The sequence below is a fragment of the Trachinotus anak genome, unplaced genomic scaffold (genome assembly GCF_046630095.1).
Source record: "Trachinotus anak isolate AG129_WGS33_773 ecotype Australia unplaced genomic scaffold, CSIRO_AGI_Tana_v1 ptg000011l, whole genome shotgun sequence".
NCBI lineage: Eukaryota > Metazoa > Chordata > Actinopteri > Carangiformes > Carangidae > Trachinotus > Trachinotus anak.
The window spans coordinates 16,717,397-16,739,646 of NW_027273862.1; the positions used below are offsets into that span (position 1 = coordinate 16,717,397).

The window sequence follows — 22,250 nt, forward strand, 5'->3', positions numbered from 1 at the left end:
CAATTAAACACTTACCAGAATTGTTAATTAATTCTCTTTTGATCAATTTATCAACCAAACAACTAATTATCTCAGCACAAAAAACTTCAGCACTTACCTTTCCAAGGGTGAGGGACATTGATCTTGACGGCCGGGGAACTCCATCATCTTTATAAACACAGGCAAAGAAACACAGAGTACAGCATTATGTAAGTGCATAGAGACCTTTTTTCATGCAGCACAGCTGCAGTGAATCTGGTCACAACATTAGGATAGTGCAGTAACAGTGGAAAGTTCCCTGGTAAAGGAAAAATGAAATGTCAGGTTTTTATCAGAATGTTTTGATTAGTGTAGTCTTACCTCCAGTGTCTACAGATCCTCCATAACAACGATTTGAGTTCTGGTTGGCCAGCTTCTTAAATTCCATAAGCTCAGCATGGTCCTTCTCATATGTCCTCTTCAGATTTTCCACATACTGCATCATGACCTCAGTGGCCTTGTTCATACGTTTCTCCTGTTGCACAATAAAAGAGTTAGTCAATACTTACCTGCATTTCAATGTAGGAGCACAGAAACAGGAACCTCTGCTGAAAACCCAGTGTGTATCTCAAAAGCGGAAATTTTGAACACTTGTCTGTCCCGAGGAATTGTTGTAAGAGTTCTGCAATAATTTTTAGAACAACTAAACATATGGTCTCAATAAACTTATGGCCGTCTGACATGAACATCTGACTTCTGACATACAGCAGCTCGCTGACATTTCAAGTTACAATAATATGAACCATGTACTATTTCAAGCTGAATTAATAGATTTTTGACCACTCGGGGCAGAAGAGATCTTAAACAAGTTGACAAACACACAACTGTGATCTTTTTGCAACCTGATGAATTCATATGCACTTTTCATTCAGAGTTTGATAACAGTCAGTGAGACTGAACCCTACTGTAAAATGTGCTGTAAAACCAGAACAATAAGCTAAAAGAGAGCTAAAATGTGCCATGGAGATGCAATATTCAGTTCCAACTTTAGAATTGATTGTTGTTTCATAATGTTTTATCATTTATAAAATGTTGATGCCAACAAATATGATACATTTATTTGGGTTAGTCCACAAAGAGGAAACTGAGAATATACACAAAGTTACACAAAGGGAAAGATTTTCCAGCTCTGATGTTGTGAATATTTATGCATTTTATGATTTAATTGTGGACAAATGTTAAGTACTGTATATACTAACTGTGCTAATATTACTAAGTAATATTAAACAACTTTATGTGTGGAAACCATGACAGGGTCAACACATGTGGGTATGTTGATATTTTGCACTTAAATCACACCAGGGAAACCTTGTTTCTACAAGAAAAACATCTAATCTTTCTGGTGAGATGTTAAAAAGGTAAAAAAAAATGCACATAACTCACGGAGAATAATCCCTGGTGGAAAAGGCAATACATTATTATTATAGTAACCAAGCCTTTTACTTGAAACAACATCTGATAATGTGATACCAAGGAATGGATGTGGATACCAAGAATCTAAACTGTCACATTTTTAGAACATATGAATGTCATTAAATGTGGGTGTTGAGAAAACCAGAAACGGACTCAACAGACCTTTATTGATGCAACATAAAATGCCATGTTACAGGCGCCTAAAATTTCTGTGCAATCATTATAAAGATGTTGTTAATGGTTGGGCAGCTGTACAAGGAAATGACAGAAAAGGGCAGTGATTCATCTCAGTGGTTCAGGATTATAAATAGCTAAAGAGCTTTGTACTGCAAAAACACTAAATTTGCTCTTTTAGTGATGTTTGCTTTGGCCGATACAAGGTCAGCCATGACATCAGATAAAAATCTTCACCATAATTTTTAAGATGCAGCCAAAAAGGCGCTCCAGTGGTCCCAAGACATGCTGAAGAAGACAGTATCATTCAAACAGTAAGCTGCACTGTATGTGCACAAAATGCATCTGTCACTAAACTGTCCAGCATTGTCTGGGTTTGCATTGTCATCTGCATGAGTTTGTATAACCTGTCGAACTGCTCCAACTATCTCTGCTCGGCTGGAGAGCCGCGTGGCCAGGCGGTGCAGCACTGCTACTGTCTCTACAAGGCGCGTGTAGGCTTCACGCTGCTCCAGGTTCTGCCACTGTGGTGCAGTCATCTGTAAGAAACACACGAACAACATCATGTTATAACTCTGTCAAGAAAACAAAATGTACATCACTGTCCTTTTTGTGCCAGGGATTGGACTCTTTCTCACACTAGATAAATATTTACTGTGGGACACTTCCAGGAAACATTAAGCAGATGAAGGAGCACTAAAGAGCCAGGGGGAATTCTTCTTTTCTAGTGTGTTGATGTAATGTCAGATGCTGTTTTCGAGTACCAACCTTCAGTGATCCTTTGAACTCTTCTAGTTCTTTCTCTGTGTCTTCCTCAGTCAGGTTCCTCTCCCTCTCTGCCTGTTTGAGCCGCGTCTCCAGAGTGTAGTTGTCATTACGAAATGCTAGTGATAGCTGGACAAATGCATTCTGTGGGGAGGAAGTTGCTGCAATATAACACTCAGGACGGCATATAAAACAACACATTAAACACAGATGAGCTGCTGGTGGTGGCAACACACCAACACAGTGGAATCAATCAGAGGAATCCATATAAAACTCTCCCACAGCCCAGCACACGCATACACAGGCTAAATGAGAGTCATTGTTTATTGTAAGGCTAACATGCATTTTTAACGGTTAACTTGTGTTGTGTTAATCAAGCGGCCCTGAGATGAGCCTGGGGAACAAGCTGTGATTCTGACACTTGACCTCCTGATGTTTCGCTGTGTTGATCAAAGCCAGTCTGCACAGTTTTCCAACATATATGTGCTACAGCTGAAAGGAAATATATGACCTCTGACTGTCCTGATCCAGACGCATCCCAGAGGGAGCAGCGAGAGGGGCTACAGCCTGAGCCTCCCAGCGTCACTAATGTTTGTATTTTCTCCACAGGAAATCACTCTTGAGTCTCTTTGGTCTGATCAGGAACAGAAAAACACTTTCCTGTTGACAGAGCACCACAGAGTCCAGGCAGCCAATTTTTTTTTTACAATTGTGTAATTAACTACTTTGGTAACAAAACAGGTTATTATAAACATGGGGCTACACATGGCAAATGTTCAGCAATGAATGGAACAATAGGCTACATCTGCCTCCACTGTTTGATCAAGTGTTTGAACAGAGTTTTCTGCTCAGAGTAAACAGATTATTGTTGGCAGACAATTTTATGATGTGTTTTATGACTCTTGTATACATTCAATTACCACAAATCATATTAAATGGTATATTTTATCTTGGAAGCATGGGAACATGGCATAAACCAAAACTGTTTGTGCTATTTGACAGTTTATGCAGTAAATAACTATATTTGTAAATATGTTGAGTGTCTTACTACATTTCCAGAAGTTTAAATTGCAGACAAGCAGAAGCAAAGCACCACAGGAAAACAAAAACAGGACTTTCAATGTTTCATCATGAATGGGAATAATTTAGAAATTTTGTGATTGTGTATCATTTTTAGCAGGAGATATATGTGAAAATCACTCAACAACAACAACAGATCAGACACCAACCTCAACCTCCTTTTCAGTCAGTGGCGGGGCACTGCAATAGAATCAGAATTGAACTGTTAGTATGGTAAGTAATGTATGTATTTACTCACAGTGAAACAAGAGAGAGATGGAAGGCTATTTTTGAGTTATTAGGCAAAAGGTAAAAGGTAATTTGAGCAGTTGGTTTATTACACACCAGCCTGGCAGACCCCGATGAAGTTTCAGTTTTCTCAGCATCACATCTGAAATGTTCGGCATTGCGTCAGACTTGTCCTTTGTCTCCACACTACTGGCTGAGTTTGGAGAGAGCTGAGGACCTGCAGAAAATAAGTTTTTGAGTCAAGTCTCAAGTAACTTGAGACAGGTTTTGTTTGTGTAAAAAGATTTCAAGTGTTAGTAAGGTAAGTAATGTATTTATTTATACACAGTCTATATGTATAAATAAAAAAATGTATTTTACTCTGATATACATATATATTTTCTTGCACTGTCACTGTTTAAACATGAAATACATTTATTCATTTTGCATATTTTGGCTGTCAAGTCACAACTAGGTGAAGTCCAAGTAAAGTCTAAAGTCCTCATTTTTGCGACTTAAAGTCTAACTGAAATCAAAGTCTCAAGTCCATGGCTTTGTCTCTTTCCAAAACATAGAAATACATAAAGTTTTCTCATTTCATCAGATGGTCTATGGCTCACATGCTTTAACAACCATGCCATCTGCTGATGGAAAATGAAAACAGCATTTCTTTCTCCGTTACCAGGCTTTCAGTAAAAGGGTGGCACAGAGGAAAAAAACACAAGAACAGATCATCATCATTTTCCCTGAGATTCAGGAAGTGCACACCCTTGGCAAATTTGCTAAATGTACTGATGATAATACTCTCTGTCTTACATGAATAAGAGAGCAAACAAAGACTGTTACCTTTTTCCTGTTCAGCAGCTTCACTCAAGTCTGGTAACTTGGATCCCACTATACTTTGGTTACGGATCAGCTTGTGCTCCTATATGCACAAACATATACAAGAACAAAGCATTTATATTTGATTTTTACAACATTTTACCAAAGTGAAATTAGACTATTAAAAAAGTAAAAGATGACAGTACCATGTAATATGTAAGCTGCTGAACCAAGGCTTTACCTCTCTGAGTTTAGACAGTTTCTGTACGCTCCCCGGCTGTATGGGGAGGTCTTTGTACCCTGAGGACTTTAAGACAGCATCTCTGGGCTTATCTGAGAAGTTGTCCTCCACTATAGGAGGGAAACTTGGGGCTCCGTTTCTAGAATTAAGGCCGCCTACAGCGTCCCAGGAAACAGCTCTCATTAGTGGAGGGAAGGCCCCAATTGTCTTGATCTCTGCTGTACAGGGGGCCTGTTGAGTTTGGGGTCGGGGCACGGGCTTGGCCACTCCTGTGGCCGGCGCCTGGTTGGTATTTTGGCCTGAACCAGCTCCCTCATCTGCTTTATTGACTGCTGGAGGACTCTTAGGTACAGCAGGATCACAGTTGTCCTTCTGAACAGCAAAACGGGGTGTTAGAGTCCCAGAGGACACTTTCCTTTTCTCAATGGGCTTCCAGTCCACCAGCAGCCTGCCCTGAGGTCAGCAAGATAATGACTATTATTAATACAGTTACCACTCCTGATGTGTCTAACAAACCTGTAGCATTAGAATTACATTTCCATATTTGTATTGACAAAGAATATTGTAAACTCCCACATACTGTCAGAACCTTAATCTGGCATTAAACTCAAAGATGCTGAAAAAAGAGTCCAGAGCCACTGTCCATCCACCACAACCTTCTCCACTGTTGCTCAATATACTACGACACCTGACTACCCCCTTTGCTCCTGTCATTAGTACCACAACTGCTAGGGGTCATCTAACAATAACATGTAACTCTGGGTTGTAAAAAGCTGCTTGGACAGACGACCTATGGGATTGTTTTTTTGCAGGAGGACAAATGTCTGTGAGTTTAATACCTGACAAAGGTCTACGAGTGAAATGGGCTTTCCTCAGTAAGCATAGTGTTCACAGTGTGAAGGAGTTGACTTTTTTTGTTTTGCTCTTTTTGCTTTAATCTTCCAAAAACCTTTCTATTATACAACAATATGCTTTTCTCAATAAAAGAAAATGCAGTGAGTGAATACGTTTATCTGACCTCCTGATCCTGGGTCGTCATGTCGGGCTGTTCTCGCACTGAGGGAACCTCCAGATGCTACAAGAAACCAACATATAGCAAGTTTTCTTGTGTAAATATTACTTGGACCGATAAGTACTGAGTGATTGTGTAGATTAAAATCAGGCTGGACTGGTTTTTAATGGTTTCAGTTAATTGTTTAAGTTTAACTCTCAAACACAGAGACATTTCCAAGCATTTTACATAAGGCAACAAATTAGAGCAGCATTTAAAAACACAACATAAAGGAAAATATAATGATCATGGCCAGTTTTAAATTGAGTAAAATGAGCATCTGCATTATACCACCATGTTTTTTTATTAACAAATATTTCTTTACCTGACCAACAGACGGTGAGCTGATGTGGGTCAACTCTGAGGGTCCTCCAGCTGACAGAGCGGAAAGCACAATAATTCTCACAGAGTGCAATGAACAATTAATAAATAATTGGAAATTAGGGCACAAAATGTATAAATGAATAGCAAATAAAAAAGCACTTCATAATTATACCAGTTTGTGGGGCCACAGTCAGTGAGCTGCTTCTGGATGAACAAGGGGAAGACGATGGAGTTGGAGTTGGAGAAGGACCTGCGGAAAAAAAACATTTGTGAATTAAACAAATTCCCCATTTAGTCAAGTGAAAAATTCAGTAAAGTAACAAACTATATCAACAAAATGTATAAAGGTCAATGTACAGTTCCTAGAGGCATGCTCAGAAAGCCTCAAAGGTATTTCAAAAATGTATTCAAACTCACTGAGACTTCATGTTTAAGAAATCATATGCTTGTCTGTGTGTTTGCACAGCAGGCACTACCTGTGGGTGACTCAGTGAGGCTGCTGGTGGAGCGGCGGCCGCGGCGCGTCAGGAAGCGGTCGCTGACCTTCTTGGCCTGTTCGAGCAACTCCAGGTTTTTCTGTCGATCCTCTTCAGAGAGCTGCAGCTCCGGGAGCTGATCTTTTACCAGATCGATCACGTTACCTGTGCTGTCTGAGAAAGACAACGCACACATGGACATGCACTCCCCACCAACCCACGTGACACACAGATACGCACAAGCACACTTGTTTTGAGTCCATATTTTTTTTTTTACAGTAATCATAACATATCAAGATACAAGCAAACAAAATACAGTCATCGACAAACAGCAATGTTAATCAGTGGGTTCGTGTGCTCATCATTAACAAAAATTCTGGTAATCAAGCTTGAAAATGTATAAATTTAATGACATCTTTAAGACATGCTTAACTTTAAAAGTTTCTAAATGCTGTTGGATTGGCGCTGCTATTGACATTATTGTGTTTTTAATTAAATCAAGGCAGTTTTGCAGAAGGGTTTTTGATTGTGTTAACAGTGTTAAAAAAAACTGTAAAACAGCTCACTCCTGGAAAACACTCAGTTTGGTGGTAATGATAACATCAAAATAGTTCTCATAATGTGCGTTATCTTTAGGTAATTACATCTGCAGTGTTTGTGTGTGTCAGTGAGTGTGTGTGTGTGTGTGTGTGTGTGTGTGTGTGCGCGCGCGCACAGGGTTTACCCACCGACTGTGGTGATGGGTCCTCCAGAGGAGTTTCTGGCCAGGCGAGCTCTGGGACTGTGTGGCCTGAGAAAGGAAACCATAATGATTCACTCACATTGTCCCTGTTTACAGCTAAAGCACAAGAAAACTATTTCAGTGTTTGAGATGGTGGACGATTACCTGGCCTGTTCCAGAGGACGTCCATCTTGTTGGACAATAGTGGCCTGCTGTGGGTATACGATGGTGGGGGCAGTCATGACGACAGCTCGTGTTTCACCTGGTGTAGACTGTGCAAAAGAACACAAGAAAACATAAGTGTCAGGGTTAAAACAACAGTCAAAATCAGCTTTTAGCACAGATGTGGATATCATGCAGAAATTAAGCTGGAGAACATTTAACAATAAGACAAAGACACGAGATTAGGTAATAATGCAATTTACTGTGCATTCTGCTGCAATGCCAAACTAATTTGCCCTGGGGAGTTTCAGGGTCTGGGATACTGGGGAAGTTGCTGCTTGGCCTAGTTGGTAATCCAGCCTTGACTGCAGGCGCACTGCACACAATTGTGCAAACGTGAAGGATTTCCATCCACCAGTGTGATGACAGCTGTCCTCTTCAAACTTTAATAATGATTGGTTCAACAGACATTACAGTACTGCGCTAAGGGTTACTGTTACAGAGGTTATCATAAAAATGTGGTGGAGGGGGAAGAAATGCTTGCTGAATGGAAAGTCTCCTCAAAATACTTTCTGATGAAAAAAATTGCCTTGTGGTTTGTTCAGGCAGGCACCTACAGAGGTTTTCAGCGATAACTCTTGTGTCAAGGTCTGAGGGTCAGACATTTGTTAGATCTATGACCTGGGTTGTTCCAGTGGCCAAGAGGTTTCAGGCGCTGGTCATGAACTGCACTGTCCCTGTTGTGTCTGGCTAGAGACTTTTCCCAATCTCTGACTCCCCTCATTTCCTGTCGCCTCTCTACTGTCTGATCTCAAATAAAGGCACTAAATATGCCCAAATACAAATATAAATATAAACCCTATACTTACCCCAAGATAGAACATATAAAAACAAATCAAATAAATACATCTGCTGAACAACTTCACTGTTTCAAACATGAACCCCAGTTTTGTATTTAAAAAAGGCCACAGCATCTGGATTGAAAGGTCAAGTTTTACAGTATGAAATTCTTGTCCAACTATTAAAGGTAAGTATGCAAGTAAACTGAGACTGAGATAAAACACTAATTCCCTAAGAGCTCCTCTCTGAGCTTCACTTGAATTCTAATAAAAGGAATCGTCCTGATGTAGCAGTGCAGACAGGCTACAGAGAGGACATGGCTGTGCTGCAATAAAGGTGAACGTTTTTATAAGTGCTGGCATATGCCCTGAAGATTAGATTTTACAGCTTCATTACATTGTAGAGATGTCTTATCTAGTCTTTGTGTTTATGAGTGACTGCAGCGGAAGACAATGTTCTCCAAGGACACAGACCGCCAACTGTTTAACACTTTGTTGTCTGCAGAACTGAATCTGACCCCTTCAAGATTATATTTATCATGATATGCTATGCAAGGATACGCTGACACTAAAAATGCATCTCCAATCTTGTGGATGTCTGTGATTTAAATGACTGGTTCACCCAAATCACAAAATATAAAAATAATTTATTTACTCCTTCTGGTATCTAGTCATACATATAGATTTGGTTTTGTCTGCTGCAGAGATATTCATCTCAAGCACAATCAACAGAAATATGTCTTTCTAGAAACAAAGGTGTGAGTGTTCCGGGCCTTGTTGTGAACAGTTTTTCCTGGAACTAGTCTCTAAAGGAAATTTAACTTCTACATCTCAGTTGACAGTGTGGTTTATGGACTATTCTATGCAGAAAAGTTTTCCAATGCTCTAAGGAGTATATACCAGATTGCATTCACTTCCATTGTACTGATTTGGCAGCGGGAGTTGCAGAACTATGTAAGTAAGCAAACCTGCATAACCTTTTAGATAGAACTGTATTTAAAACTAAAATTATCTGCAAGGTCAGATAGCATTACAAGTTTAATGAGAGAACATGAGAAAAAAAATGTCTATACTTTGATAAACTGACTCTGAATTTGCTCTTGGAAGGGCTGCCAAGGTTCCTGGACCTTATTAGAACCAGAATCTAATCATTTCAAAAAAGTTATGGTTGTCAAGCTATGTTTTTCCCCCCTCATTTATATGGGAAGAATACAATTTTATCCCAAAATCAAAAACCATAAATTTGCCTCAAAGGGTGTAAAGCTGATTTTATGGAGACAATGTATTCATCAGAAAACAGAAAATAAACCAAAGAGTCATCTGCACCCTGAACTGAGTCCACTGAGCTCCACTGTGAATTCCACACATTGTTGTAGGAGGCCTCAGTGGTGGCTCAACTACGGGTAATTTACTATATAGGCCAAACAAATTGGCTCATGAAACATCCACGAATCAGTGGAATTGAGATTGATTTGTTAAAAATTATGTGGGAGACCACTAAAATATGAGTGCAGGGCCAAAAAGCTATAACCAAATTCTAATAGGGTATTTATAATTGGTAGCATTAGCAACTTCTGTTGCTGCTGCACAGTCTCGGTTTGATAACACGGAGCGTTCATAATGAAAGAGTGAAAACAAATGTGTCATTGAAGAGAAGAACACTGTGATCTCATTTACTAATCAAATGTTTCTACCCTCTATATACACCCTATGGTTTTTACTGATAAAGTGAAAGCAGCATTTTGAAGCCAGTGTTAGTCTAAATGCACTTCATTAGAAAGTGGTAGCATGTGCACTCACTGTACTGGGAGAACTGGAAGAACTGTCCAGCTCCTCAGGGGAGTCCTCCTCTTCCTCAGGCAGTGTGGGCATGGCAGGGGGCAGTGAGGGGCGAGAGCGGGTGTGGGGGAATATAAAAGGTCTCTCAGTAGCACAGGGGCCGTCACACGACTCCTGGGAGTTATGGTCACTTTGTTGAAGAGGAGATCCCTGCAGTAAATGTTCCTCCTCTTCCTGGAGCTGCAAGATCATAGTCACACAATGGAAAACAACCACATGTATGTTATGCAGATTAGAGACATGTGCATAAGATAAGGAAATTTTGAGGAAAACTGCAGGTAGTTATTAAACTGCTGATTATGTCTGAGAAAATGAAATACACACGAATGGTAATATTTAGATGAAAATCCCCTCTGGCTAACCACAGCTAAAAAAAGATACACCAGAATAACAGCCCCACTATAAACAAATCTTCATTCTCCACTGCCTTGCAGCAGAAGCATTAGCAAATTTTCCCAACAGACTGTCACTAATTCATCAGAAACAAAACCTCTATTTTGAAACTGAATTATCCTATGACTTAAGTGTTTGGCTTTTTAATTTTCACAAGTTTAAAAGGAGAGCAAGCTTCACAACAGTAGTGACACAGCCAGGACCACAAAGCGCCATCATTTGCGCTGAGCCTAATACATCTCCCTTCTCCCTTCACTTCCCTTCAGTAAGAACACAAGGTTCAATACTATAGTGGAAAAACCTCATGAACCGTTTAATCAACCATGCTGTCAGTTAGGTACAATGAGGGACGGTTGTGTTGTTGACCAATTGGGGGATCAAATGAAGTTCAGCAAATGCCTTGAATTAAAGGAAAAAAAATGTTTTGCTTCATTTAGGCCATGAAAAATTTAAATATTCATTTAAAGGTATCCTGTGGATTTTTTGGCCACTGGTACTTCTATGGAGCAATGTTTGTACCAGGGCGCTTCTGTTTCGTTTGAATTGTGCGTGAGGATCCATATGCATGCATGCAAAACTGCAGGCAATACAATTTGCATCTTGCTGTTGGTTTCAGGGCATTTTTTTAGGCATAGGTGAGCTAGACATTTGCCTAGGGCAGAGGCTCTCAAAGAGGGGTCCCTGGACCCCCAGGGGAGAGAATTATTGGGGGTCCGCAGCGAAGAAGGATAATTTATTTTCACTATAATTCCATCCATAGGTAACAAAATGACAGAATGTATGACTATTTTGGTAATGGGTTTTTAAACACTTCCTCTAATAAAACATCTAAAAGCAAAAAACTTATCAGGCGGGGCTCTGTGGTCTAATTTGTGTCAGTTTAGGGGTTCTTAATGTGAAAAAGTTTGAGAACCTCTGGCCTAGGGCACCACCAGCTGGAAAGGAGCCAAAGAGGAGGAAGACGCTTTTTGCAATTATTTTCAGAAGCCGTCTCTATTTCTAAAACTCAGCATCTGCTGTCCAATTAGATTGTCTGAATAGAAACCCCCACTGCTCACTCTGCACTGAACACCTGATACTGAAAGAAGACTGCAGACGTACTCTGTTGGAGGACACTCTGCTGGGGGCTGTCAGGATGACATATCATTACCCTGCTGGCTGCTGCTTATCTTGTGACCCCACAGTTCATTTGCTCAGACTGCTGTGTAAGAATCATGTATAACGTACTGTTATACACTTACTGTATATTCCATACAAACATATTAATATGACCCACACTGTGGACAAGACTCATAACTGGGATAATGACACTCTATCTGCATTTTGAAATTAAACTGAGGTGATTTAAGTCCAGAGCCAGGCAAATCCAGGCATCGTGATCACTAGTTAGTTTCAGTAAAATACATGACAGCAAGCAGAAGTCAATTATGTGAGCAGAGCGTTGTTTTGTGTATATTGTAGTGAAATTTAGCAGGTGAACCCCATCTCTACCAGGTTACCAAACCCTAACCCTAACCAAATTATTAGAACTGTTGTAACATATTATAATAAAAAGATCAGTCTCTTCAGGGCACCACTGAATGTCTCACCTAGGGCATCAACAAGTCCTCCAACCCAGACAACTCAATAGGTTGCTTATCGCTTACCCTCTGATATGACTCATAGGATAGTTTCCTCAGGAGATATGCCACAGATTAACTGTTAAAAACCAATGTGGTGGTCATAGGTAAAGGTTTTGTTAGGTTAAGGCACAAAAACAACTTGGTGAGGTTTAAGGGAAAATCATGGTTTGGGGTAAGATAAGTACTTTCTTAAGGTTACATGGTTCATGGTTACAATACTAAACGTGCAGTTAAGGTTAAAAAACAGTTGTGGTCACAGTCATGGACAAAGAGCCAGAGCCTTTTAAACATAAGTATTGGGTTTCAGCTCAGTTCAACAGCTAATTGTAACACTGTTAAAACCAAAGGCCTTAAAATCTAAAAAGGTTTCTGTGAAAAAAGTGTTAAGGTTCTTTGCAAAGCAATGGTAAGGGCAGGCACAGCTGGTTCCTTTGGCCAGACCGTCTCATTTTGGTTCGGCCTTCGGGGTCTGTGGTGGCTATGACGGCTACGAAGGGCCTCACCTTTGAAGACCGCTGAACTGGGACACATTATGTCCACATAAACATAGAATCTTAACATAGCCCCTATTTGCTTACAAGAAAATACCACATGGCACCTTTAGGTTTGTGATTATGTTTTCTAAACCTTCCTTCAGTGGGAAAATTGAAGAAAAAAAGATGCATTAAAAGTCTCAGCTTTGGAATGTAGTGAAACATTTATTTGATTTTTCTAGACTCATGGCAGCAGTAACTTTTGGCTGGACCACAACAGCAGAGTAGACCTATAACCTGGCATGTCCCTGACTGACTGACTGACTGACTGACTGAATGAGTGATGATATTTCCACCACTGGACAGATGGGAGCCACGTCACTGAGTTGGAGTTTCTGCAAACAGATTCTATTGTGGGGGTGTGTGTACAGTTTGCAGTGTTGCTAACTTAGCAAATTGTTGCTAGATTTAGAGACTTTTTTTCAGACAAACTGGGTATAAACCTGGTATATGACTGGACGGTGTATGGATGCTGACAGGGGGCTTAGGGCTGCACCTCTCAGCACAAATCACAGCCTTTGTCTTTATGTGTTTTGGTGATTTTGTCAGATGACGTTGCAGTTATAAATTCAGGTTTTGACCACAAGCACTCCAGACATGTAAGGTTTTGACCCAGTCCAGTTTTATTTTTATCCGAATGAATGGAGCAATACACAAAAACAGTAATGCTAACTGAGAATATTAAAGAAATATTACAAATAAATACCACTCATGACTGAGCCTGCAAAGCTTAAGTTGCATGTGTTTCCACCCCGTTACTGTTTTGACCGAACTGGTAAAAGTGAATGGGATGCACTGGGTTGTTAAACTGAAACAAACTGCAACATTCAGGCTGGGTGAGGTAATGTGCTCCTGAGGGACAAAGTAAAACAAACAGAGGGTCTTGTAATTAAATTATGAGAAGAACACAAATATGAGCACAAGCACAGATGATAACTCACCAGAGTTCACAGGAGAAATCACCACACTGCACGAAAATGTTTTTGTTTTACACCTGAAGTTAATAAAAGGTGAGAATTTATTAAAGCTTAGTTTGTTTAGGTTAAAGGTGGAAGTCACTGTCCACGTTATTAGAATAACAGATGAGAATATCAAATGAAGACAAATGGCAAATTATACAACAATGTATGAGGTAGAAAGCCAGCAGCAAACAAAATGATGCAGCGTTTAGCTATAACTGATCTATCACTGAAACTGAGTAAATTATACAAAAATGAAAGGTATCCTTCTTGTAAGATAAAGGCTGGAGTGCTAATTTGAACAAAGTCAGGATACTGGACACTGCATATTCTTGGTATTAATGATCAATGTTAGAGCTTCAGCAACAGAGAATGAATTATATCTATGCAAATATATGTTAGTAGAATATTTCCTTGTTCAAAGACCAATGTCTTACTGTATATTCAAAGCTTTATCAAATCAATCAAAGCCTGTGCTGCAGTTTGTTGCATGTGTAGCAGATGTGCTCCTAATGATTATTGTAATTATTGCTTAATTTGCTTATTAATTGACTATTTGTTTCAGCTCAAAATCATTTCAACTGATGTTTTCCCTCAATACTGAGCATTTACCCGGCCCACTACAGTGAAACATGAGCTAATTTAGTTAAGTATGACGTGTGTGCAACTGAATCATTCAACTCACAGCTCTCCCCCTTTTAGTAACAAATTTATGCAAATCTAAATGTGAAGCAGATTTAACTCTTTGAAGGAGCACTGTGCACTCACATTCTGCACTGCACATCAGTCAATGTGGGGTCCGTGGATTGGACTACTAATGTAACCCCCCTCACTCCACCCACCCCCACCCCCCTCTCCTCATTTGTTTGGTCTCACTAAAAATAGACGGATTTACATACACAGGTGTGGCTGTGTTTGTACTACCAGTGTTGGTCGTCACTTTCACCAGCTGATCCAGGGAAGCCAGGGAAAGGTGTGATGAGTTACTTTTTATTTCAGGGGTATGGCATGTTCTTTACACGGGACAAATCCTCTGTGAATTCAGGGCCAGAATATGCAGAGTGCTGCTCAGTGTCATCACAAACATGACAAGTTCTTGGGAACATATAGGGACAGAGAGGCTGTGAGTCACTGGGGAGGAAATGGGTTGTTTAACTGTCTTCCAGAGAGCTGCAAGGATATTTCCTGACCACTCTCATGTAGGACTAAATTCACTTCTCTCTCTCAGCCTGCAGCCACATTTAGTACATTAGTACTTTAAAAAGCTATTTTACTACATCACTGTTGAGCTTAAGAGATATTGAATGTCCTGCTGTTAAGGAAACCGAGAGCAGGCATCTACTCATTTCATCTGATTCTCATACCAGAGAGTATAAACTGTCATCTCAGTGTACTTCTTTAGTTGTTATTTATCAATGTAGATGAAAAGACATCAGCTTTGAGATTTGCTGCATATATAAATACGAGAGTGAGGCACTGAATATTTCTAATGGGATTATCTAATTGCCCCTGAAGTTCAGGGCAGTTTTGGTAACAACCACCTGCCTTTTTCATGACTAGACTAGACACATGGATCTGAATATCACTTTGCACAATCACATGCTTTACTCAATCATCAATTCTACTTTTCCCACAGCTGCAGCAGCTGTATCATTTTATTGAAATATACCAAATAAGGAGATGAATACTTAGTCAAAGAAGTTTGTACCTATGAATATATCACCTGAGAATACTGCCATATCTGTTTTAGTCCATTTCATTTCTTACTAAGCAAACAAACAAAGGTGCAGAGTCTTGATGACAGATTCCTGCTTTCAAGCAAAAAAAAAAAAAAAAAAAAAAATACTGGAGGAGACCATGTTTGTCCTGCTGACAGAGGCAGAGAAGAAACTATTACTTCTTGAAAATGGCTCAACCCAAACAGAGATGCCAACCTGCACTGTGGGAGGCTCGACCCTGCAGAGTGTTTCCCTGGCAGACCATGAGACTGAGATAAATATTGCAGAGTAATTGAATCACTCAGATTGTTTCCTGTGGGGGGAAACAGGACAGAACATACAAGCCTGAGCACAGAAAGCCCCTGCACCACAACTCCATGAGGACACAAAAATCTTGTTCTTACACTATACACTCATTTTCTAAAAGAAAACTTTGTCTGTCAGAGCCATCAGAGTCAGAATTGACTCCTCATTGCAACCAGACCTCGCTGCCTCTTTCCTCAGAGGGAGATGAAGGGACCGGCACCCTCCTCCCCTCCTCTGTTACATAAGCCTGCTCCCTCTTGCCAGATTTGTTTAAAATTTGGTTGTGTGTAGCACTAAGTACAGGACCAGCAGAGGAAGTGGTTGCCACAGAGTCACAATCTGAGATAACATGGCAGAGGAAGCATGAGAAAGAAAAAGAAATGGATGTAAAGCTAGGTGAGGGAGAAGATAAATCCACCGACTAAAAATGCCTGGTCACACACTGAGGAGAGGGCAAGATGACACAGAGCTTCACCTCCAGACAAACACTAGCTTACGTAAACTGACAGGAGCAGCTACAAGTTAGACCAACAATGCTATCAACAGTCCAAAAACACAAACTCTTGGAGAAATTGCTGATAGAGCTGAAACTACATCTCCTGAAGCTGCATGTGTCCACCTAAAGCCAAAGACCCCACCGCTCTACGCAGCCCACAATCCAAACCTGTCCACAGACAGCATGCACATTACCTGAGTCCACCGCTGTAGTGCTGTAGAGAAACACACACACGCTCGCTGATCCCTCCAACTAACACCGACTTCCCACAGTCAAGCTGTCACTCTCAGCCTTTTCCTCAGAAAACTCCTCTATCCTCGGGGCTTCTCCTTCCTTCTCCCGTCCCCTCCGTTCCCTGTCTTTTTTCAGCAGCAGCCTCTCTTTCACTCCTGGGAGCTTTGACCATTTAAGGAGAAGGGTTCTGTATGCCTCTTTGGGCTGCTGTGGACTGTGTGTGTGTGTGTGTGTGTGTGTGTGTGTGTGTTCTCCACTGATCATCCCTCAACTAAAACCTGAAGAAAGCTAGAAAAGTATGTTATTTTTTTCTGCAGGGCTTGTTTGTGTTTCTCTAATCATAGTGTGGGAGCAACAGGAGACAATTTTGTGTGTTGTTGTATGCGAGGGCATGTTTGTGAGAGACTGATAGATAGATAAATTGCATCCGTCCGATCTGTGTTTACTCTGTAGCCTAAGAGGAATCCATGCATCCACTTCTGAGCTCTTGAGGATCATTATTGCCTGGTGAGCTGCACTACCAAACCTTGCACCATTTGTGCTGCTTTTCAGAGGCGAGAGATATTTGCTTTAAGAGCTGCAATCACTCTGAATGTTGTAGAAAAAAAGAGCACAGCAGTCACATTGTTTGGAGGACCACATCTGACATTCACAGCGAATTACAGCATCACAGTTTGAATTAACGTGAGATGATAGTCTTAAGTGCTACAGTGTGAAGGAAATTGTGTATCAATGGAGTAATTTGTGCAAAAAAAAGTCAGATGTTCTTCTTATCTAATTCAACTTGAGTGAAAATCTTCTTGTAACTTATTTAGACAGTGAGGATGTGTTGTTTTAAGCCAGTGGTGGAAGAAGTATTCAGGTTATTTACTAAAGTAAAAGTACAAATACAACAATGAATTATGTATTATGATGAAAATATACATCAAGTATCAGAATTAAAAGTACTTGTTTGGCAGAAAAATGCTTTAATTGTTACTAATGCATCACTAGGTAGGTAGCAATTTACTGTTGTAGCTTTTGGAGGTGGAGCTAGTTTTAGCCACTTTGTAGTAAAGGAGTTTGGCCCAGTGGTTCCCAAACTGGGGGTCAGGCCCCCCCAAAAGAGTCACAAGGTAAATCTGAGGAGTCCTGCGTCCTTTTTTGCTACTTTTCTCAAATTTTTGCTTTATTTTGAAATACTTGCCTTGAACTGTTAACCATCTGAAAAGGTCAGAGGGCAAATTCCTCTTTGCTGAGAAATGTTTTTATCCTACTTCTCTAAAAAGTAACAAATATTCATAGCTTTTTTGTAAAGAGCAAGCCAAAAAGGATGAGAACCACAATTTTGTATTGTACATTTAATATTTTATAAGCTTAACTTTTATTTATTTTTTTTTACATGAAATACTTACATGCTTACAAATTTTACCTCGAGTGTCTTCAACATTTACAAGCAACATATTAACATTTAGTAGATGGTAATAAGTAAAGATGAAATAATATACAATGTCCTCATAGTTATGATTATTGATAAATATTGTATATCACTGTCCTTATATTGTTTAAAACTACATTATATTTAATGAAGACTAAAAATAAAGTTAGTGTTAACAAGTGATTACAGGTGATAATATATACTACAGTAAGTATAGCCTGATAAATTTGTGGAATAAAACTACAACATATAAGTAGAAAGTAATATGACATGGAAGTAGTACTTTAGAATTGTACTTAAGCACAGTACTGAAGTTAATCCACTAAGTTACTTTCCACAAGTGCACAAAGCACAAAGTGAAAAAGATCAGTTGCACTTGATCTTTACAATGCAAGCTTCAAAGAAAGTGGCTATCAGTACAGTACCCTCTGCAAAAATAACATTTTCAACAGATCAGTTAAAAAGCCATAGACACACAGACACACAACACATTCAGCCTTCAGCTCCGCTTCTACAAACACAAATAATATCATATTTTACAGTAATAAAGCAGGAGAGAGTCTCACCTTGCTGCAGCTGCCTGGTCTCGTGCCACCTGTTGGAGCCAGAGCACAGACAGACAGTGAAAACAGTTGATTTGCATTTAACAGGAACCATGTGCAATGCAAATGTTAAGCGATGGTTAAAAAAAGAAAAGAGTTAGTGAGCGGGAGAGAGAGTGTGTGAGAGCGAAAATAGGGAAGAAATAAATTGAGTTTCTGTCCTGTGAGGCTGATGCTGACACGGTGATACTCACTTGATTGGTAGAACTACTGTAACCCTAGTTTCAGGAAGTGTCACCCGCCCTCCAAAACCCCCACTCTTTAACTAGGGGCAACAATAACCTGGCAACCATCTCGAGTACATGAGGTGCTTGATCCGCTGGTTGAAAGCTCTCAGCCCAAGTAAAGGCTATTGTGCCATCTGCTTTAGGTGCCCTCAGGAAAGGTTTACTAATATTGCAATACCAGTAATTCACAGACGTTAATGTAGAGCACCATCAGAGCTGAACACCAATATTTCACTTTAAACATAATTGAACTACAAATAAATTTACATAAGAGAGGATAGAGATTTAAAAAAAAACAACACTTCTAAGAATTTGGATTCTTGGAAAAAACAAAGCAGACTCTGAAGCAGCATTTAACAGCCAGAGTTCACTTCATAACTCATCACACAAATCTTTGAGAAGCAGATAGTGTAAGACGAGATGGAGGCGATAAAGATGAACCGTAGATACTGGGAATATCTCTGCAGCTGTGTTAACATCCACACGTTCGTCCTAATTTAACCTCATTTTCACTTCAACCACCATCAGATGCTCTTGTTTTTCTCTGCAGACCTTCACAGTCTCTCTTTTCTTGGAGGGGTTCAGCCTCAACACAAATTAATTCACATTATCCAGCTACAGAGATTTTGGTATTTCCACCATTCTTTAATTTATAGTTTGCCCATCAAAGACCACACTGTTTATAGCCACCACACACACAAAGCATTGGAGACCCACTGCTTCTCTAAATTATTTACTTTCAGTCTCCAATGGATCTTTATTCATCACACAATCTGACGCTGTCTGACAGCAACATAAAACCTTAAAACAAGTTTTATTCCTTTGTAATGTTACAGTGGTATGCCTAAAGTTGATTTAATCTCACATTAATGTTTTATTAGTGTAAGACAGATAAAGGAGGAATTAATAATAGTTTTAAAAAGCTCTAATGGAGGCAGAGTTCTCCACTGTGCCTAAAGACAGACATTTAAAACCTCAACATTTATTATTGTTACAGTAGTAATGGCAGTGGCTTCATGGATGAGGTTTATGTTATAATTTTTTAGTGATGCTAGCAGCATTTTCCTTTGAGTGGGAATTTATTGGTACACCTACTAAACATCAGCATGTCATTATGAGTATTCTGACATTAGCATTTAACTCAAAGCACCAGGTATGCTTATGTACAGCCTCGCAGAGCTGCTAGCGTGGCTGTAGACTTTCTGTCCTGTTTATGACTATGCACCCTCAGGATTTGCTTGTAATGCTACATTGTTGTAAATCTTTGTAATATTGTTGTGAAATTGTGACAATTATATGCCATAAGTCTCATAACAGCTTTTATTAGGTTTCTCTTCATCTATGGTGTATCCTAACGTGTGCGCTTTGGTGTTGTTTTGTCTGCCTCTTGTTTTGCTGGTTTGTTTCTTTTAATGCTTAATATTTACATGTCCAGGGATTGGAGTTGAAATCTAGCCTTATTTTCTTTTTAGTCATGTAACATCAGGATTGTGGAGATTAATATGTGCTGTCCCTGATAAATACAAAAAAAAGTACAGCATTCTTGAGGCAGTGCCAACATCTATAGCTCAATGTGTGGAGAATCAAATCAGATGATATCTTCCTCACATTAACATTAACTGGCTTGTATTACACACCATCCACGTCTGGCAGTACAGTAGCTCTCAGGCACAAACTGGTAGCGCACATACAACAAACCACATAACTTTATGACATGAATGACTGGCATAAAAATTTTATTGATCATCTTACTGCAGCATTTTGCGACGTGGATGCAGCCTCATTTGCAAAAACAAGCACACGTCAACATGGCACTGGATAATCTAAACCTTAGACAGAGGTCTATAAAATAACGACAAGCAGACATGGAGACGACAACTGTCTGTTCATTTAAAATATAATTTCCCTCTCTGAGGCCACCCACTGGCTCTCAGCAATGTCCACATGTTTCTAACTCATCTCTCTACATCACAAACAAACAATTAAATATAAGACTTGGCCCTCTGAGCCATCGAGGGACTCTTCCTTGGGGGAGGAGAATGTGGAAATATTTGCCATGACCTTTCAGGGTTGGAAAAACTTATTGCAACATTATTAGTATTGGAAAATATGTGATGAAATGTCAAACTTATTAGTGCACAACCAGCAGCTTTGCAGGAATATAAAACAATTGTTTTCCTTCATTTTTGCAGCTACAAAAAAAAAAAGGTTATTTCTCAAAGAAAAGTCACATCTGATCTTAGAAATGGAAGCATTTGACATTTTGAGATACACAATTACTTTCTTATGCTTTCTTATTCTCATGTGTGTAATGTACATATGAAACTGGAGGCAGAGGCTGGTTAGCTTAGCTCAACTCAGCATACAGGGGAAATTTTTGAATGGATTACACAAACAAAACATAACTTTGGTATAGAGCCAGGCTAGATGTTTCCCCCTGTTTCCAGTCTTATGCTATGCGCTAAATGTGCTACAAACTTTTCCAAGTCTTTTGATGAAAGTATGTTCTTTTATTCACCTTTCTAGTTCTTCTTTTGTTAAATACTGTAATACCCTTAAAAGCCTGCATTGTGTACTTTAGGCCCTGGATTTCTCAGTATCTCTTCTCAAAGCCCTTCAGAACAAATCAAATGGCAGGAAAAAAAAAACCCTCTTACAGTATAAGAGTGGTGGGACCCTCACTGTGTTTATATAAAGAAATCATTCTGACCACCCTTAATTTCCCCCATGCTACCCTTTGATAAATACCATACACTCCCTAAGAGCTTATTCTCTCTTCCTCCTTACTGTACCAGCTGTTGTGTGCAATATAAATATCTGCACAGTCTATTTTCAGACATCCTCGGGGATTACCATTAGAAAAGGAAGTAGCTTTAATTCATCTTTGTCTCACAGTGTACCCCACAACCATGACAGCACTGAAGCTGTATTTGTGTAATGCAGCCATCATACCATTCATGGGTGACTGTGGAGGCTGGCTGACTTCAGGGATTCCAGGAGACAGAGGAGAAGTCTCCGTTCTGTCTCTGTTTTCAGGCTCCATGTCGGACTCAGCTGTAAAGCACGCGGCCTCTGGTCCAGGATCAGCTGGCAGACTGGGACCTGGAGACTGGAAAAGTACAGACAGAGAGAACAGATTTATTACTGCCTTACACATGATATAAGAGAGACAACAAATCAACTTCATGTGTTGAACATTTGTACAGTTAGAATTTATGTTAGGTAAAAAATGAGATAACTACAACTGGATTACTACCAGAACAAGCACTACCATTATCACTACCATTATCATTGATGGTCACTATTTGCCTTGGCTTACACACTCCAATCACAACAAGTGAGCATTTCCAAATAGTGTGAGATTATTTTGCTGACTCACAAAAAATAGTGTTGATGGTTCAGATATTCCTGCAAAACTGATGATTGTGTTACAACATTTGAGCACAAAATACACACAAACATGCACCGCTCCTTAGCGTTAATGGAAAGCAAAATGTGCCCACTCCTTTGCAACAGTAGTATTTAAATCTAGGACATAAGACAATTTTAATGTGGATTCCCATTTACAAAAACAACAACAACAACCAAAAGGCAAAACAAACCATTATCAG

The 22,250-nt window shown here is 39.7% G+C and overlaps 1 protein-coding gene across 4 annotated transcripts in view; it reads right to left on the bottom strand.

Moving 5' to 3' along the window:
* LOC139627597 (inositol 1,4,5-triphosphate receptor associated 2-like) overlaps positions 1–22,250 on the bottom strand; it is a 33,055-nt gene that overhangs the window by 4,086 nt on the left and 6,719 nt on the right. For all 4 annotated transcript variants that reach the window (XM_071488491.1, XM_071488490.1, XM_071488489.1 and 1 more), the window contains exons 20-36: positions 21,592–21,748; positions 18,377–18,405; positions 10,094–10,312; positions 7,458–7,564; positions 7,300–7,361; positions 6,572–6,745; positions 6,268–6,345; positions 6,097–6,146; positions 5,739–5,795; positions 4,721–5,173; positions 4,504–4,582; positions 3,775–3,895; positions 3,600–3,630; positions 2,374–2,514; positions 2,013–2,144; positions 340–493; positions 98–147 (exon numbers count right to left, since the gene is read on the bottom strand). In XM_071488491.1, the coding sequence (XP_071344592.1) occupies positions 98–147; positions 340–493; positions 2,013–2,144; positions 2,374–2,514; positions 3,600–3,630; positions 3,775–3,895; positions 4,504–4,582; positions 4,721–5,173; positions 5,739–5,795; positions 6,097–6,146; positions 6,268–6,345; positions 6,572–6,745; positions 7,300–7,361; positions 7,458–7,564; positions 10,094–10,312; positions 18,377–18,405; positions 21,592–21,748 (2,094 nt within the window). The remainder of the gene's footprint in view (positions 1–97; positions 148–339; positions 494–2,012; positions 2,145–2,373; positions 2,515–3,599; positions 3,631–3,774; positions 3,896–4,503; positions 4,583–4,720; positions 5,174–5,738; positions 5,796–6,096; positions 6,147–6,267; positions 6,346–6,571; positions 6,746–7,299; positions 7,362–7,457; positions 7,565–10,093; positions 10,313–18,376; positions 18,406–21,591; positions 21,749–22,250) is intronic.